Source organism: Myotis myotis, unplaced genomic scaffold (genome assembly GCF_014108235.1).
Source record: "Myotis myotis isolate mMyoMyo1 unplaced genomic scaffold, mMyoMyo1.p scaffold_m19_p_1, whole genome shotgun sequence".
Taxonomy (NCBI): Eukaryota; Metazoa; Chordata; class Mammalia; order Chiroptera; family Vespertilionidae; genus Myotis; species Myotis myotis.
The window spans coordinates 216,238,674-216,258,916 of NW_023416313.1; the positions used below are offsets into that span (position 1 = coordinate 216,238,674).

The 20,243-nt window shown below is 42.6% G+C and overlaps 1 protein-coding gene across 2 annotated transcripts in view; it reads right to left on the minus strand.

The window, feature by feature from the left end:
• Nucleotides 1-14,229, minus strand: part of RPS6KA5 (ribosomal protein S6 kinase A5) — a 127,733-nt gene extending 113,504 nt beyond the window's left edge. Inside the window, exon 1 of one of the 2 annotated variants that reach the window (XM_036315494.1) lies at nucleotides 13,911-14,229. In XM_036315494.1, coding sequence (XP_036171387.1) covers nucleotides 13,911-14,019 — 109 coding nt within the window. In that variant the 5' untranslated portion in view covers nucleotides 14,020-14,229. The remainder of the gene's footprint in view (nucleotides 1-13,910) is intronic. The other variant, XM_036315502.1, reaches the window with a different exon arrangement.
• Nucleotides 14,230-20,243: the final 6,014 nt, after the last annotated feature.

Consider the following 20,243-nt stretch of genomic DNA (forward strand, 5'->3'; position numbering starts at 1 on the left):
TGTCTCTGGACAGCATGCTGCTGGAGGCAGAACACGTTAAATTTAATATCTGTGCACTTTAAAACAATGCGGCCCATTTTTATTGCCAGGGTCACCTACCCTTAAGACTTACTGTACTTTTTTGGTGTATAAAACAGTAATGTTTACTTAATCCGACTGATTCTGGGAATACATAATTGAGCCAACATGAAAACTGAGTCAATAAGAAAACTAATGCTTATAAACTAGTAACAAACAGCCTTTCCTCCTCCCTCCCCCCAATATGTGTACCAAATAAATTTAACTTAGAACTGAACTAAATATAAAACACTTCGAAAAGAAGAAAAAGAACATGATGCTTACTAAGATTTCTGGCATGATCTAGAGAACATGTTCAGGAACTGACCTCTATAGAAAGCACAGAGCATTTCAATGGCTGTGCCTGAAAACCTTTCTCTAAGTTGTTCTGCAGCATTCTGTAAAGTTTCACCTGGTAGCACGTAAATTTTTTGTCAACTTGTGTGTTTTTCTATAGCTAAGAATTTTAAAAGGCCAGAATAACAATTTTAAAACAATGAAGGTACTTTTTTCTTCTTGAATGAAGAATTGCCTTTTCTTCACAATTCACAGAGAAGAAAAAAAATCCATAAGCTCAAAACTCCCCTATCTTCCTGCCACCAAATCTACAAATGCACTTGTATCCTCTCCATCCTCCCTCCTGTTACAACAGAAGCAGTGGGCCTTCTTTTATCTGAGGCCAATCTCACCACCACCACCACCACCACCACCACCACCACCATCACCCCGTCCCCAGGATCTCCTTCCCAGGGACCTTGATGCTGTCAGCTATCCCCTCCTGTCTGTGTAATTTCAATCTGTGTGTGTGTGTGTGTGTGTGTATCCTGGATCCAAACTAGTGGTATTTAAGCATGTTCTAGCATCATTTGTCTTAAAACAACAATAAATAACACTTCCACCCCCAAGCCCCACATTCCTCTCTGGCTAAGTCTCTCTCTTTAATCATCTCCAGAACCAAGTCTCTCAAAAGTTATCTTCACTTGCATCCACTCCTCAACCCATTCTAGTCTGGCTTCTTCAACCAAATCTCCACCAAAATTTCTCTTTACAAGAATACTAGCTGATCAGTCAGATCTGACAAATACCTCTTTAAGGACCTTCTCTCGGCTTCCATTCCACCACATGTTCCGAGGTTTTCTCCTGGTTTTTCTTCTGGCTGTTCCTCCTCCGTACCCTTTCTTAGCAACCCCTTTTCTACCCAACCTCTAAGTTTTGGAGTTTTTCAGGTCTCACTTTTCCTCTCTCTCCAGTCTACAATCTCCCCTAAGGTGATCTCTTCTACAACTGGTCATTAAATGTCATCTAAATGCCAATGATGCTAAGATTTTTATCTGCAGTCTAGACATCTTTTCCAAGTTCCAGACCCATACCCCACTGATGACATAAAATCGAGGTTTACATGAGCGTAGGGGCCAGACTGCATGGGGGTCAAAACTAGTTCTTCTACTTACTTCCTAGGTAACCCTAAGCAGTTGGTGACCCTAAGACTCAGTTTCCTCGGCTGAAAATTGGAATAATAATAGTATTCACTCCATAAGCTTATTGTGTGGATTAAATGAGTTGATGAAAGCACCTACAATGTAGTATATAGTAAGCTTTCATTATTCGTGATTAATATCACAAGATATGACCATTAAAATATGTCAAAGACATCTCAAACTTTATATAAAACAGGATCCTTTTTTTCTTGCCCACCCCATATGCATCACCTCTGGTTTGCCATCTGTGAATTCTAAGGCAGATTTCTAAGATGACCCCAATGACCCTTTGCATGACCTCCTGGCCCTTGAGTGAGTGAATATAAGATACCACTCTTGTGATAAAATGAACTTTACATATGTAATTAGACATAATTAAGGTCCCAAATCAGTTGACAATTATGAGAAAGATTATCTAGGCTGACCTGACCTAATCACATAAGGCCTAGAGGTCAGAGAAGGGGATCTAAAAGTCAGAGAGTCAAAGCATGGAAAGGACTTAACACACATTTGCTGGCCTCGACATCAAGGAGCCAAATGAGAAGAAATGCAGATGGTCGCTAGGAGCTGACAGAAAACCCTCACTGACAACCAGCAAGAAAACGGGGACCTCAGGCTGATGACGACAGGAACTAAAATGTGCCAACTACAAGACTGATGACATAAATACAGGTTCAGACGAGCCTGGAAGTGGATTTTTACCCAGAGCCTCTAGATGTGAACTCAGTCTGGCTGCCGCCTTAATTTCAGCCATGCTGTCAAACTTCTAACCTGCTGAACTGTGAGGTAATAAGTGGGTGCTATTGTAAGCCACTAAATTTGTGATAATTTGTTACACAGCACTAGGAAATTAATACACCATCTGAATAAATAACACCTTCAAACATACACCAGAAAATCCCATATCAGTACAACACCAAATTCTATTGACTCTATCTTCTAAATACATCTCAAATATATTCACAATTTTTTAATTGATTTCAGAGAGAGGAAGGGAGAGGGAGAGAGAGATAGAAACATCAATGATGAGAGAGCATCACTGATCAGCTGCACACCCCCAACTAGGGATCAAAACCACTATCCAGGCATGTGCCCTGACTGGGAACCGAACCGTAATAACCTCCTGATTCAAGGGATGACACTCAACCACTAAGCCATACCAGCCAGGCCACAATTCTGAATTTCTAATTGTTACCTAACCCAAATCTGTATATCCCATCTCAACTTCTGCAAAAGGCTCCTATCTGGTCTCCCTTAATCTTTCCTCCTTTTCTCTTCACAGCAATGGCAATCACTTTTTACAATGTAAAGTACATCTCTGAAAACTCCTTCAATGGCTTAGCACTGGGCACTCAGGGCAATGCCCAAACACCTCATCATAATCTACAAAACCCTGCAAGAAATGGCCCTGCTACCTTTCCAGTCCATTCCCTGTGATTCTCATGCTTGGACATGACACTCACACCACAGAGGCCTTTCTTCTAGTAACCCCGGTGAGCGAGGCCATTTCCCCTTCAGGGCCACCTGTGTCGCTTCCTTTAGCAGAAATGCTTTATTCCCCCACTCATCACCCCATAGTAACAAGGACATTACGTGAACATTACTGCTTCAGAGAAGCTTCAGAGTGCCAGGTCACCCTGTCAGAAACTCATAGAACCCTGTATCTTCTTCATAGAGTTTATCACAATTGCCATAGGGGATTCTATGATTATGTATGTAATGTCTTTCTGTTAGGTTTCATTAAATGAGGGTAGAAGCCATGCCTAATTTGCTCCCTGCTAAAACCCAATATTTGGTACGATGCCTGAATTCAACAAATCTTTAATGGATGAAAAAAAAAAACTGTGGCTGTTTTGCCCAACTTATACATGGCAAAATTAGGTCAAAAGTATGAGTTTGATATGTGCATGACCCCATTAGATTTGTCCTAATCTAGCCCTAATTATGGTGTTTCCTGACAAACAAATGCCCTTTATACCTAAAGGAAAAGCAGGTGCAAGTTCATGGGAAAGGATTATTGCAAATCTACCTTTAAGATCCGGTGTTCATGTCCTCCTAGTGCAGCATCATATTTAGATATGAAGGGAAACATTATCTATTACATATTTTAATTAACTTTTCCTCTTAGAAAAACATATATAACTCCACTCCAGATTACTGATGTGGCTAGAGGACAGAGTGCTTCACTCGACTAAATTTCCCAGTTAACGATGGGATAGTCCACTAATGTGGAAAACTGCCCTGACCAGGACAGCCCTGTGTGCACTCTCCAGCTCTGTGGCACTAGAACTCTTCTTTAAAAGCATGCCTCTATTTTACTGATGTTCCATTATGTATTTTTTTAAACCAAAAGTGCTATTAATTAATTAGAGACCTCACTTTTTTCCATTTTTGGAGAAATACAAAAATAGCACAAACACCATATGACAGAGATTTTATTTAAGAAGCAAAATGCTGGCCCTAGCTGGTTTGGCTCACTGGATAAAGCGTTGGCCTGGGGACTGAAGAGTCCCAGGTTCGATTCTGGTCAAGGGCATGTACATTGGTTGCACGCACATCCCCAGTGGGGGGTGTGCAGGAGGCAGCTGATCGATGCTTCTCTCTCATCGATGTTTCTAACTCTCTATCCCTCTTCTTTCCTCTCTGTAAAAAGTCAATAAAATATATTAAAAAAAAAAAAGAAGCAAAATGCTGGATAGAAAATCAAGTACCTTCTCATATTATCCATGGTACGTACATAGGTATTTGTATGTGTATTTACTTAATTATATATTTACCTAATCCTTACCTTGGTCCAGAAAAGATTTAAGGCTAATTACTTAGATTAACTAAAGCATAACAAAAGGAGGAAGAAAGAAAAATAAAAAGTATAGGGACATAAAATGGTACCAGGAAGAGGCTCAAGATGCATGCCAAGCCACAACTTTACGTGGTGTAGGCCCGAGATCTGAAGCTTTCTAGCCACCAACTTGATAAAAGGGTTCTGCTCCAAGACCCACTTCAGAGACTTCCTATGAAAAACAGAACAGCTGGTCAAGAGCAGCTCAGGCTTGTACCAAGATCAGAAAGGAATGTCTTCTTGGATTCCTTTAGAGAGAACAGCATTGTGCTTCTACTAAGCACAACACTTGTCACCATTTTCTACTGAAACAGTGGTATAAATAACTAACTGCTTTACATTGCGATCATATTCAGTTACCAGGGCCTGGGGTAAAATTATCTCTTGGCTCATCCAATCTTAATCAAGATGTATCAGTTGCCTATTGCTGCCCCAAAAAAATTAACATAAACATCATGGTTTAAGTTTGTTTTCTTATGCCCAGCCGACGTGGCTCAGTGGTAGAGCATCGACCTGTGAACCAGGAGGTCATGTTGCGATTCCCGGTCAGGGCATATGCCCGGGTTATGGGCTTGATCTCTAGCAGCTGATCAATGATTCTCTTTCATCACTGATGTTTCCATCTCTCTCTCCCTGAAATCAATAAAATAAACAAATAAATAAATTTGTTTTCTTATGGTTCTGGAGACCAGAAGTCTGAAACTGGGTTATATGGAGCTAAAATCAGGGGGATAGCAGAGCTATGTTCCTTCCGGACACTCTGGGATACCCGCTCCTCAGCTAGAGGCTGCCCTGTATCTTGGCTCACGGCCCCTCCAGCAATGGCAACACTCCAACAATCTGTTTTCATCACAACTCTTTCACTCTTGCAGCTTCCATCTTCACATCACCTTCTCTGATTCTGACCCTCCTGGCTTCCTCTTACAAGCACCCTGAGTTTACATTCGGCCCACTTAGATATTCCAGGATTCTCTTCTCATCTTAAAATCCTTAGCTGAATCACACTGGCAAGGTCTCCCTGCGATGTAAGGAAACATTCACAGGTTTCAGGGTTTGGACCTAGACATTGCTGACGGTGGCGGTGGTGTCTTTATCCAGACACAAGACTTTATCATTTACCTGTTTGAAGCTACCTAAATTGTAAAGATGGTGTCAGAAAATAGCACTATACGGCCAAATCTACATAATAATAAGAGTACAGCCACACGCCCTGGCAGGTGCTGCTAAATGGTTAGAGCATCGGCCAACTGCCCTGAAGGTTTGTGAGTTCAATTACTGGTCAAGGGCATGTACCTTGGTTGTGGGTCCACTCTCTGCCTTACAACCAATGGTTGCCTCTCTGAGGGAGGCAACCAATCGATATGTCTCTCTCACATGGATGTTTCTCTCTCTCTCTCTCTCTCTCTCTCTCTCTCTCTCTCTCTCTCTCTCTCCCTCCCCTCCCTTCCTCCTCCCTCCCTCCCCTCTCTGAAAAGCAATGGAAAAAATATCCTCAAATGAGGATTAACAACAACAACAAAAAAAGCGTAAAGCCACAAATGGAGAATTTAACGAAAAATATTTTTAATCAATAGTTAATAATAAATTCTTTTTAAGTATAAGGTCACCTTCTGCATTCCAAATAATTTACTATACTACAAAAATATTGTTTATAAGGAAACCTTTGGAGCAGCGGTCGCCAACCGGTGGTCCGTGAGGTCGGAAAGGTTGGCAAGCGCTGGTTTATACAACTTTTTGACAGGAACACACTGATTATATAAAAAGAAGCACACCTACACAAAAACTCGTGTGAAATAAAATAACTGCAATACCAAGTACTGACTTAAAAATCAGGAACTTTGCCTCTTTATTTTCCCTGCAGTCACAGGGGAGGATGTCTCCTCAATTTTCTTTTTTTAAAGTGCGACAGCCACCTCACTTACCACTTTAGAAATATATGAAGTCCAAGAACTCATATGATTTTCAGACGAACGGCTATATCTGAGGGAAGACGGGTATCGCTAGAGACAAACTTAATGAGAGCAAAAGTCTATTTTAGACCCCACTCATTTTCCCTGGCAAACAAGAAGAACGTAGGAGGGCTCATACCTCCGAGGTGCACAGGGCAACGATTTTCAAGCAGGGTGCTGCAAGAATTTGTAAAACATGCATTACTTGACAGTTTAGTCAGGGACACTGACCTCTTTTCCTTTAGGTTGTCAAATTTAAAAAATGACAACAGCCAATACAATAGTCATCCCGTGTGAATGAGTCAAAATTACACCCCCTTTTTTTTTTGGTCAGACTAGCAAAAAGTAAAAATTTTAGTGTGCCACTGAATTTTAGTAATTAGTTTATGTGTGCCATGAGATGAAAAAGGCTGAAAATCGCTGGCACGAAGAGATCTATAAATCATTATGGAGATAACTATGAAAACCCCTCCCTCCCACTGCATTTTAGGATTGACATCTCTCAACAGTGTATTTAATTGTAGGCTTCAGTCAACACATGATAATATGTTAGATATTCCCTAGAGAAATTTTCACCAAGCATCAGCTTTTTTTTCAATCCTGCCCACCAAACCACTCATGTCTCCAGGAATCTGTGGTTTCAGATTCTTCCTTGCATTGCAATAGAAGTTAATATAGAGCGTCTAATACAGGGGTGGGCAAACTTTTTGACTCGAGGGCCACAATGGGTTCTTAAACTGGACGGGAGGGCCGGAACAAAAGCAGGGATGGAGTGTTTGTGTGAACTAATATAAATTCAAAGTAAACATCATTACATAAAAGGGTACAGTCTTTTTTTTTTTTTTTTAGTTTTATTCATTTCAAACGGGCCGGATCCGGGCCGTAGTTTGCCCACGGCTAGTCTAACACAACAGAAGACACCACCTGAGAAGCTTTTTCCCATTATGGACTACAAATACAAAATATACTTGACTCCCCCTTGACTTAAGAGCTGAGATATCACCTCCTTTGCCCAAATAGAGCATTTTCTTAATCTCTAAAACTTGTGGTAGAAAGTTAAGAGATTTTCCTTTAAGGTCTACTAGACTCTAGGGAATTAAGCTAGGATGCTATCAATAACCTATTTATATTTTTAACCTTCTTACTGTACCCTATAAAACTAAAGATAGAGCACACATTCTGCCTACTCTTCTCATGCAAGGAAAGTGTGAGAATAAATGGAAAAGTACTATAAGAATATTCACAGGAAGACACAAATACATATATTTATGCCTGTATAATAAAGAGAACTGTGTTTTCACAGATAACTAAGATCTTTCAAAGTGTCTTTTTGTTTTGTTTTTTTAATTAATCCTCACCTGAGGATATTTTTCCTTTGATTTTTAGGAAAAGTGGAAGAGAGAAAGAAAGACATAGAGAAACAATGATGTGACAGAAACACACCAATTGGTTGCCTCCTGCACTAGCCCTGACCAGGGCCCGGGCTAGGGAGGAGCCTGCAACCAAGGTACATGCCCTTGACCACAATCAAACCTAGGGCCCTGTGGTCCGCAGGCTGACGCTCTATCCACTGAGCCAAACCAGCTAGGGCTCAAAGTGTCTTAATGAGGTAATCATTATGTTCCTAAAAAGCTAATTATAAATTAAATTGCTATAAATAGAATCATATTTAAAAAGCATCAGGTAACTGTTGTTTTCAATGGGATTCAATCATGAATCCTTTAGTAAAACAGAATTATCTTTTACAGTAAATCCTCACTCCTTCTGACTTTTGTCTATAGTACCAAGATTTCCATAGTAATTCCAAATATTTAAAAAACATACAGGGTGGGGCAAAATTAGGTTTACAGTTGTTCCTATGGAAAATTATACAATAATAAATAATAATACAAGAATAAACTCTGTGTTTCAAGTACTCCCAGCTGTAAACCTACTTTTGGCTCCAGCTTGTACATCTGATAAGAGACTTGTATGTAGAATACTTAAAGAACTTTCACATCTCAATAAATAAAAGACAAATTAACCAATTGAAAAATAGGCTAAGGATCATAATAGACAATTCTCCAAAGATATGCAAATGCCCATAAGCACATGAAAAGATGTTCAACATCATTAGTCACGATGGAAACACAAGTCAAAACCATTGATACCCTTCATACTTACTAGGATGGCTATAAGCAAAAAGACCGACAGTAACAAGTGTTGACAAGGATGTGGAGAAATTGCAGCCATTGTACATTACTTATGGAACTGTAAACTAGTTCAGCTACCTTGGAAAACTTATAAAGATAAACAGACCATGTAATGCAGTAATTTTACTCTTAGTATCTACCCAAGAGAAGTGGAAACACAGGTCCACAAGAAAACTTGTACACAAATGTACGGAGCAGCATTATTCACAAAAGCCAAAAGTAAAAACAACCCAAATGTCAATCAACTCCTGAATGGATAAACAAAATATGGTATAGCCATACAATGGAATACTACCTGTCAATTTAAAAAAGGGTAGTGCTGATACATGCTACAACATGGATGAATCTTGAAAACACTGTGTTCAGTAAAAGAAGCCAGTTGTAAAGACCACATATTGTAAAATTCCATTACATTATATTGTCCCTAGGCAAATATAGTATAGAGAAAATAGAATTATCGGTTGCCTAAGACTGGGGATGGGTGGTAGGAATGTGGAGTGACTGATATAAATAGGTAAGACATTTCTTTTTAAAGTGATGGAAATGGTCTAAAATCAGATTGTGGTAATGGTTGTATAACTATAAATATACTAAAGTTCACTAGATTGTACACTCAAAACAAGTAGATTTTTTTGTTATGTAAACTAGAGAGCCGGTGCACTAATTTGTGCACAGGTGGGGTCCCTCAGCCTGGCTGGTGATCAGGGCTGATCAGGACAGAAGGAGGTTGGCTGGCTGGGGGGAGGGGCCGAGGGAGGTTGGCTGTGGGAGCACACTGATCACCAAGGGGAAGCTCCTGCATTGAGCGTCTGCCTCCTGGTGGTCAGCATGTGTCAGAGAGACCGGTCATTCGGTCATTTGGTCGCTTAGGCTTTTATATATATAGATGATATCTCAAAAAAAGCTAACATAAAAAAACATTGTGGCTTCCACCTTGCTCTGTCTTCAATCACTTGTTCTGGGGGAGCTAGCTGTAATATCATGAGGACATTCAAGCCGTCATATGGGGAGGTCCACGTGGCAAGAAACTAAACTACACACAAGCGATCTGTCTTAGAAGAGGAACCTCCAGCTCCTTCATATGCCTACAGGTGACTTCAGTCCTGGCAAACACCTGGACTACAACCACATGAAACCCTGAGTCAGAATTATCAAGCTAAGCAACTCCTCAAGTCCTGACCCACAGAAATCATGTTGCTGTATATGCCACTAAGTTTGGTGGTAATTTGTTACACAGCAATAGATAACGAATACCCCTTTCTTAACCCTCTCCTTGGTGTTAAGCTCTCTCCTAATAATAGACACCTAAGGAAATGTTTTCCCAGCAACCCTTCCTCTTCTAAGGGTTTAGTTTCACCCTATCCACATGTTTATTGTAGTAGCTTCATGTTAGTAGAACTTGATCCCATTCCCTTGCCTTAGCTGAATAATCCAGAATATAGGGTACCTGACCAGAGCCAGGCCAATAAACTCCATCCCTGAGATTTTTAATATCTGAACCTAAGTAAAAGGCAGTGTCTCTCCAGTATCTGAGGCTGTGAGATGTAAAACTTGGGGTCTGTCTGCAGCCATGTTCTTTCCCAGGTGAGAAAAGTGAGACTGCAGCATAAAGTCATCATTTAGAGACAAAGATTCAAGATGGAGGGAGTAGATAAGTCTCTGGTTCCAGTGGGAACCCTGTCTCTCCAGTGGAAAGAACATATCTGTGGAAGGCCATATCTGTCTTTTAAACTACCATCTAAAACCGCACTCGAGACATAAGCTGTAATAAAATTTTATTTTTTTATATATTTTATTTTTTTATTACTATTTTTTCAAGTTCTCACCCGAGGATATTTTTCCATTGATTTTTAGAGAGAGTGTAAGAGAGAGAAATATTGATGTGAGAGAAGCACATCGGATTGGTTGCCTCCTGCACGAGCCCTGACTAGGGCCTGGGCTGGGACGGAGCCTGCAACCGAGGTATGTGCCTTTGACCTGAATAGAACCCGGGACCCTTCAGTCTGCAGGCCAACGCCCTATCCACTGAGCCAAACCAGCTAGGACAATAAAATATTTACTGAAAAAAATGAATGGGTAAGATAACCCAGCATCCTTCAAATAATACCCCCTCTTTTTGTTGCTATTGTGCAAGAGTTAGATTTGATTATTTGAAGCCTAAAAGTCCTTACCTCTTTGCTACCTTTATACTCTGTATAATCCTTTATTATTATACTTACTAGGGAATGAAATTTGTGCATGGGGGGGTGGTCTGGGGGGAATCCCTCAGCCCGGTCTCCACCCTCTGGTAATCCGGGATCCCTCTCGTAATCCAGGACCGCTGGCTCCTAACTGATCGCCTGCCTGCCTGCCTGCCTGCCTGCTGGATCACCCCTAACCACTCGCCTGCCTGCCTGATCGCTCCTAACCGTCTCTGTCTCGGCCCCTCCCACCGCAGCTTCGTCCAGAATGAGGTCCAGAAGGTCGTTTGGCTGTCTGGTCCAATTAGCAAATTACGCTTTTACTATTATAGATAATGTATTCTATTTACTGGTTTACATGGTCTCCTCCCCTAAAATCAGAGAGCAAAACATGTTCTTAGTCATTTTTGGTATCATCAGTACCATCTAGTCTAGAAAACAAACTGCTCAAGAAACGCACGTTTAACTGGTCTAATCAATTCTTTACTTTTCATTCTTCAGCTTTTGTAGTCACTTTCATCAATTTATCAACCAGCTAATATATCCAAGGTACTGGGAATACTTAGACTTAGTCCTGGCTTTTTCCAGTCAATGAATTCATTTGACAAATGCATACTTACCATATGCCAGGGGCTGAAAATTGACATGGGATATGATCAAAGAACAAGGTCTCAAAGACCTTACAGTATAGCAGAGACAAATAAATTGATTATACAGCATGTGTGTTAGATGTTATTAAAGAGATATGCATAGGCTGCTAAACAGCAGCAGGGATTATGTGGAGTTCACACTCTACTCCAGAAGACATGTACAGAAAAAGATGATAGCCTGGCAATGTGACACAGCCTGAGCACCAAATGAGTAATTTGTTTTCCAAGTTACACTGAATTAATTCACACACTTAAAGAAAAGATACTGTTATGGAGTGATTTTCAGATTTCTATTCAACCAACATCTCCTCAGCGCTTAATATGTGCCAAGCAACCCATTTAGCACTTTTCCAACGGGGTCTTATTCAAGTTTCACATTTTGTAGATGAGAGAAGTGAGTCTGAAAGAGTGAAGAGACTTGTCGAAGGCTACATAGCGAGTAAGCGGCAGAGCTGAAATTTAGAGTGAAGTCTTCCAATTCCACGTCCAGGTATACTCTGATACTTCGGGCTACAAAACTGAAACAATTTCCATGTCCTTGCATGTGACTTTTATTGCCTTTTCATTCATCCTGTGGCACACAACACAGTTTGGGGGCACAAATGGGCAATCACCACCTGCTGACTTGATATGGCTATATACTCGTCCACATTTTGAGAAGCAAGGGACCACTGTCAGATCAGATTACTTTGGTGCCTACGTAGCATCATGTGCCGACAGGAGCACAGTTGGCTGACGATGAGTGAATTTTTCAAGTCATATTTTAACAGTGTTTTTGACCACTATATCCGGTCAGTTGTTCCAATGTTCAGCAAGAAATCAAAATGAACTGTTCATTTCCGTTGACAGTTAACAGCACTAATGAATTCAGTATAATCTCACCATCCATCAGAAAAATTTCTGAAATGCAAACTTAGAGCTGATGATTCACACAGTAGAGAAAGGGAAATAAAGCAGTACTCATTGTTTTCTACAAAACTAGCATTGTTTGCAAAACCCAGAAACTGAGCAGTTGGTTGACTACTAATAACAAGTAGGTTGCTCTTTGGTCATTTAGCAAAAAGCTGCTTGTTGTGCCACGGTCAATGGCTGAGGAGCATATGACTTCAAGTAGCTTTTGCTGTACAGAGCAATCCTGCATATAAAAATCAGCAAATTGTTATGTAAGGCAAGAAAAAGAAATTCAAAATCTTCACACTAGAAAACACATGACACTGAGCCTGGCACAAACCAGATATTAATATTGAATAAATGCTTACTGAATGAATACTTTAATCGCCATCTGAAAACATCAGCTGTCTATTAAATCGAGAGAGAAAAATCAAACCAACCAAACCTACACAGGTTATGTTAGGAACTCAAATAGACTATGGAGTAACTGGCTCAAGATACATAAATTCACAAAAAAATTATGTATAAGTAAGCATCCATTTGACATCCTCTTAAATTAAGTCACCACACTGGCACACGCTGGAAGGAAGGCTGACTGGCCATCAAATTAGAAATAACAGAAACTAAGAGAACTGTGACAGATCTAACTTTAAAATCCGTTCCAAACAGCAACAAGGTGAAACCTGCCATGTGAGCAGTGTCTACACAATAAAAGAATATCCTGATATGCCCACGAGGCTGAATCAAAAACCTTTATAAACGTCCGCATGAACATTTAATAGTAATAATGAACAACTCATTACAGTAGTACCTGTTCAGAAATGCAAAAAAAAAAAAATCTAATTACGAGACTGGACTCCACAAATATAAAATCTAAACTTGCTGCTTCGTCCAAATAAGCACTTCCTAAAATGAACAACCGGGACCCACACAACGAATACAGTAACGTAAGTGCAAAGCTTGGGACAACGCTAGTGATCTCAAACGTTGGGGCAGAAGCGCTCACGCCGGCTAGATCGTCGCTTTTGACTCGAGCTTTCCATTGACAGAGACTACATGTCAAGAGACCTTTGAAGGAAATTCCAGGCCAAGTCTAGTATTTCATGACCGTTGCAAATAAAAGCACGCAGTCCCTGCAGCCCGCGACCCCTCTCGATCTCCCTGGAGACTGCACTCACGAAGAGCCACCCTCTTACCTGGTCCAGGACCCCAGCACCTTCCGGGGACGATCCCACAACCCCCGTCCCCCACCCCACCCCACCCCCGGAACCACCCCCTGCAAAGCAGCGGCGTGGAGGAGCCACGCTCCAGCACAAAGCACCGCTCACCCCGCACCTGAGGAGCAAGGCGCACCTTTCACCCCACACGGGATGCCGCGACAGCTGTGTCACCTGTGCGGGGCCAGGGGCCCGGAGGCATCCTCGCAGACCAGTGCCAACAGGCAGTGAGCTGCCGCTCCGCGGGCCCCGCCGTCCGGCGCCAGCCGCTCCGTCCCCGGCTCCTCTCGGAAAACTTTCGGACCTCACCCTCCCCGCGCGCCCCGACCTCCCGGGACCCCCCGCGGCTCCCGCCCCGCCCGCGAGGCCCCGCCCCAGCCCCGCGCCCCCCGGCCCCGCGAGCCCTCCGGGCGCGCCCCCGCGCGGGACCAGGCCGGCAGAGGGCGGGGTCGCTCACCCGTCCGCAGCTCGTGCTTGACAGTGAGGAGCCGCTCTCCCGCGGCGCCGCCGTCCCCGCCGGTCCCCGCGGCGCCGCCGCCGCCGCCGCTGCCGCTCTCCTCCTCCATCTTCTCCCGGTCGGATCCCGCAGACTTCTCCGAGGGGACGCGGGAGGCAGCGGACGCCCGGCCCCGCACGGCTCCCGCTGCAGTCCCCGGAGCCGGGGCGGGCGCGGCGGCTCCAGAACTCGGACGCACGGCGGAGTCTCTTTCCCGCTCTGGCCGCACGGCTCGCTCCTCCGCCTCCTCCCCCCTCTCCAGCTGGCACCGCTAGTACCGCGCAACCTACCCGCCCCGTGCTCCCCCGCCTCCTCCTGCCAGCCGCCCCGCCCACAGCCAGCAAGGTACCGGAGCCCTTCGAGCCGCCAGCGCTTATTGGGCCCGAGGCGCGCGCATCTCTGGACGGCGGCTCCCATTGGGCAACCCGCTGTGATGCCTCAGCACCCGCCCCGCCCCGCTCCTCGAATTGTTGTTGCTCGGCGGGGAGGCAGCAGAGGCAGGAGCGCGACTACTCCGATTGGTGCGATCCGAGAGTTTGCCCCGCCTATTCCCCCCGGTGCGCACGCGCAGCCAGGACCCTCCTTTCCCTCCTCTGACCTCCCCAGAACGGTCACGCCCCCACTCCCCAGCTTCTATCTGTTAGTAAACAGTGTCTAGTAGTCAGGAGGCGCTCGGGGTGTGTGATTGGCTGTTGCTGAAAGAGGCGGGAAGGCTGATTGGAACGTTTGGTCCGCCAATCACTGTGGGCAGACGAGGGTGTCTGGAGGGTAGTGCTTCTCCTGCACATGTTCGCAGGAAGAAACTAGGGTCCTGGGTACTCCGCACTGGTGTGTGATCAGCGGGAAGACAGCGTTTCTTAAGAAGGTGTTACTCGCAGTAGGGAACCCTAAACAAGTGAAGTGGATTTTGTGCTTACATACAGGGAGTTCTTGGCAAAAAGCCTTCCCCAGCTCTAGATGAGGACTTTTGCAAAAGACAGACATTTCCATTTTGTAGGAGACAGGTACTAGAGTCTAGAGGATGCAGAGGTTAATAAAATAGAATATAACCCCTCTCCCCAAGCAGCTTTCAATAGAATATGTGAAAAACAGATAATCTATGTATATACCCAGGAAGCTTTATAGCAGAATTTGAAATAAAACAGTCATACAAACTGTTAGAGAACCAAACTGATGGCAGTAATTATTCTCAGTAGAGATGCTGAGGAAGGCTTTTAGGGCTATGAGGCATTTGAGATAACCAATTTAAAGGATAGGAATGATGGAAATACCAGAAGCAGACATTTCATAGAAATGGTAACTGTGAGCATGTGGCAAGCCGGCACAGCCATGGCATACTCAGCCCTACGTTGGGCTCCATATGTGCCAAGGCAGCACAGCCAGGTTCAGTGAGCCTGAGAGGGGGCGGTGAAGGATTGAGAAAAAAGAGAAAAAAGCTGGGTCTGGGTGAGACGCTGTCCTTTCTGATGGAGAGCTAGCAACAGCGCCACAGACTGCAAGCCGTGCCTTTATTTTATAGCCAGATTCCACTAGGCCAGTGGTCGGCAAACCCCGGCTCTTGAGCCACATGTGGCTCTTTGGCCCCTTGAGTGTGGCTCTTCCACAAAATACCACATGCGGGCGCACACGTACAGTGCAGTTGAAACTTCGTGGCCCATGCGCAGAAGTCGGTTTTCGCCCTGGGTGAGTCTATTTTGAAGAAGTGGCGTTAGAAGAAGTGGGGGGTATGGGTCGGTCTGGCGGAGGCGGGCCGCGGGATACGCAGCTCTGGAGAGGCGCGAGAGATTCATGCAGGAGTTGAGTGAGCCAGTCAGTCAGCAGTCTCGTCGTGCAGTGGTTAGTGCTAGTCGCATCCGCAAATAGAGTGCGGGTGACTAAGTACCTACTCGAAGCATAAAGTTACCTGTATTTTTCCAACCAGCTGCAAATCCTTACAGGTATTTTTGTCATCAATTTAAAAATTGTAATTCTTTTGTGTTGGTGGCTTTATTATTATAAAATGAAACATTTTTTAGGTGCCCTGTTTGAGATGGCTACAAAGAAGAAGCAAAGAAAAACGGAAGACAAAAACCATGAATTTAAAGTTGAATATACCTACCTATATAGTTTAAGTTTTAAAAATTTGGCTCTCAAAAAAAATTTCAATCGTTGTACTGTTGATATTTGGCTCTGTTGACTAATGAGTTTGCCGACCACTGCACTGGCAAAATAAAGGCCTAGTCGAGATGTTTACAACATTCTCATGGGTTTTGAATCTACTCAATTACATGCACCTGAAAGTCTATCCGTCCACATCACTGAGCCACGTGGGACCACAGGTTCGGACCATCGGTTCAAGTTTACAACTATAGCCTTTGGCTATCCTTGTGCTGGGAGGGCTTTGCCCTCCAAGCTGGGACTTGCACATGGCTTTGCCATGAAAGGACTGTGCCCTCTCATTAGTCCAAGGCTTGAACCTGTCCAAACACTGTAGCCGCTCTCCACATGAGCATAAACCTGAAGGTACATGAACAATAAGGCTGATGGAGTATGATGTAAAAGATACAACTGAAAAGGTAATGTGTGGAGGACATTGACTACCATGCTAAGCAATGCATATTTTATTTAGTTTAAATGTTTCAACCATTTAAAACATTGAGAAGGATGGACTGAAGGGAGAAGGAGAAAGATAGCAGGGTGAGAATACTGTTGCAGGGATAGAATTTGTGGGGCCTAATTTCTGGCAGTGGACCTGAGAGTGGACAAAGGAGAGAATTAAAGATGGATACTCGGACATCATTCACATAGAAGTGTACTTTTAAACTAAGCATGGATTAGATCAGAAGTCAGCGATGTTTTTCTGTAAAGGACCTAACAGTAAAGATTTTAGGTTTGCTAACTATGTGGTCTCTTTCACAACTACTCAACTCTGCTATTGAAAGCAGTAAGTCAACTAATGGATACGGCTGTGTTCCAATAAAACTTGATTTATGGACATTGAAATTGCATTTCGCATAATTTTCACGTGTCATAATATATTCTTATTCTTTTCAACCATTTAAAAATATAAAAACTATTCTTAGCTCTTTACCAGGAGCCATTAAAAAACAAACAGGCAGTAAACCAGATTTAGCCACAGGCCATAGTTTGCAGACTCCAGGGTTAGATCGCCAGGGAAGATTAAGCAGAGAAGCCTTCCAGCCCCTTCAAGTTGCCCTCAGCTCCCTGGGTTTATCCATCTGAAACATTTATCCCATTAAACCAGCGATTTTCAACCTTTGTCATCTCATGGCCCACATAAACTAATTACTAAAATTCTGCAGCACACCAAAAAATATATATTTTTTGCTAATCTGACAAAAAATAGGTATATTTTTTATTCATTCAAACAAATGGCTATTGTTGGTATTGGCTGTTGTCATTTTTCTATTTGACAGTCTAAGGGGACAGAGGGCAGTGGCCCTCACTAAATAGTCAGGTATTAGATGTTTGTGAAATTCTTGTGGCACACCGGTTGAAAAATCACTGCACTAAAACCATGACTGGCTACTTATTTGTCTTTCTCCTCCACAAGTAGTGTGCTATCTGTAGCTAGGGGATGAGGTTGTACAATTGTTCATTTGTTCACTGAATCACTTTTACACCAATTATATACCAGGTACTGTGGTAGATGCCAGAGGCACAGCGGGAGCAAAACATGCAATCCTTGCACGCATAGAGCTCTAGGAATTGAAAGATATCCTAAGTCATTACATAAGGAAATATAAACTTTCCATTGTGGTCATGCTATAAAGGAAAATTATAGAATTTATCAGGGTCCTAATTTAGGTCAGAGGAGCTTGAAGATCTTTATAAGGAAGTACTATTTAAACTGATTCTTAAAGATGAGTAGGTTTTAACCAGGATGTGGCAGAGACTGGCCTGATGCTCACCAATCTCATTTCCTCTTCCTGGACACACAGGAGAAATATGATTTTTTTTTCCCTTTACAGTTAAGCTAGAGCAGGGGTGGGCAAACTTTTTGACTCGAGGGCCACAATGGGTTCTTGCCACAATGGGTTCTTAAACTGGACCGGAGGGCCGGAACAAAAGCATGGATAGAGTGTTTGTGTGAACTAATATAAATTCAAAGTAAACATCATTGCATAAAAGGGTACAGTCTTTTTTTTTTTTTAGTTTTATTCATTTCAAACGGGCCACCGGATCCCGCCTGCAGGCCGTAGTTTGCCCACGGCTGAGCTAGAGTCATGTGATTGTGATCTGGCCAATGGGGTGTGGGCCGATGTGATGTGTGCCATTTCTAGGCCTGGCAAAGAAAACCCCGTGCATAATCACCCACACTTTCTTCTCTTCCCACAGCATTGCAAAGGCCACATATTGAGTGTGGGGGTGACACAATTTAGAAGAACCCTGAACCTCTGGGTCTCCATTTGAAGAAGAGACACCCTGACCTACATGAGACCTACTGTCATGTGAGCAATAAATAAATGTTATTAGGCATAAGCTACTGCCATGTTGGGGTTGTTTGCTACTAAAGCATAATTGAGCTATCCTGGTGATTTCACAAGTGAATTTTTGAGGAGAGAAAATTCTAGGACGATGCAGATGCAAAGTACTGAGACAGGCAGAGAGTCTATTTACTGTATTTTAGGGTTGAGAGAATGACAATAGGTTCATAACACAGAAAGCAAGAGTTGAGGTGTGAGAGGCAGGCAAATATCCAGTCACAAAGTGTGTGGTAGGACTTGTATTTTTGGAGTTTTTCCTATGTGAAGTCAAAAGCAATGGAAGGAATTTAAACAGGGGAATGATATAATTGGGATAGTATTTTCAAAAGGTCACTGTGGTTAGTGGTTAGTGAGCTGGAGGGAGCAAGAGGGACTATAGGGAGACCAGATGGGAGATTATCACTGTAGTCTGAAAAACAGATAATAACCGGTATAGTAGATATAGAAAGAAATGGAATGTTTCTAGTATATACAGGATGTCCCAAAAAATGTATATATACTTTGAATAATTATTAACTCCAATGGGTTAAATCTGAAAAGAAAGAAACATTGGAATTAATCATTGTTCCAAGTGTGTATATATTGTTTTAGATTGTCAAAATACCCTGTATTTGGACTTCATGAATTATTGGATTTGTTGGGTAAGGGAAAAAGGGGTGTCTGAAATGACACCAAGTTTCTAGCATGAAGAATTGGGTAGATGGAAGAGGATAGGGGTACATTTAAGTAAAAGCATATATCAGAGAATATCAAAAGTTTAAATTAAAATGTCCAATGCCAATATTAAATAGCTCTGTGGATATTAAATATAAGTCCTACCACACACTTCATGACTGGGTATTTGCCTGCCTCCCACACCTCAACTCTTGCTTTCTGTGTTATGACCCTATTGCCATTCTGTTAATCCCTAAAATACAATAGGCTCTTTGCCTGCCTCAGTACTTGAGAACTGCAGAAAAGTCTAGCATTGAGTCTTGAGAACTACAGAGGGGTCTAGCTTAGAAATATAACTGTAAGAATCATTGACCTATAGATGATACTTGAGGCCAGAGGTATGAATAAAATTACCTGGGGAGAGAATGAGCAGAAGGAGGAAGAGGAGCCCAAGACTCAAGTCTAAGAAATTTCAAAATTGAGATGTTGGAATGAGAGGGTGAAGCCAGAGATGTAGGAGGAAAACCTGTAGAGTTTTTGTACCTTGGAAGCCAATGTTTTTCAAGAAGGAGGGAGTGGTTGGCTATGTCACATGCCCTGAGAGGTCACATAAGATGAGGTCTGGAAAGAATCTATGAATTTGCCAACTTGGGTGCCACCGGTGACAATATCCAAGGTGGTTTTGGTGGAGCAAACGGGAAGTGAAATAAAAAAAGTGTGCATGAACAAATTTTTCAAGGAGTTTGCCTCTGAAGGAAAAATAGAGAAGGAAGGGCCCAACTGTAGAGATCCAGGGAATCTTTTTTAATTTACTTTTTATTTTCAAATAATTTTAAAATTTCAGAAGAGTTTCAAAAACAGTACAGGATTTTACACAACCTCCACTGAGCTTACTCCAATATTAATATGTTATATACCATAGTTCAGTCACCAAAAACTGAGAAATTAACATTGGTGCAATACTAATAAATAAACTTCAGACTCTATAGATTTCACCACTTTTCCATAAAAAATTGATTTTTATATGTCTAAATGGTTCAAAAGAATTAAAAGAAGAAGAGTATACTGTGACGTGTGAAATTTACATTTCAACGTCCGTAAAGTTTTATTGGAACGTAACCATGTTCTTTCTCTGCACCAGGTTGCAATCCAG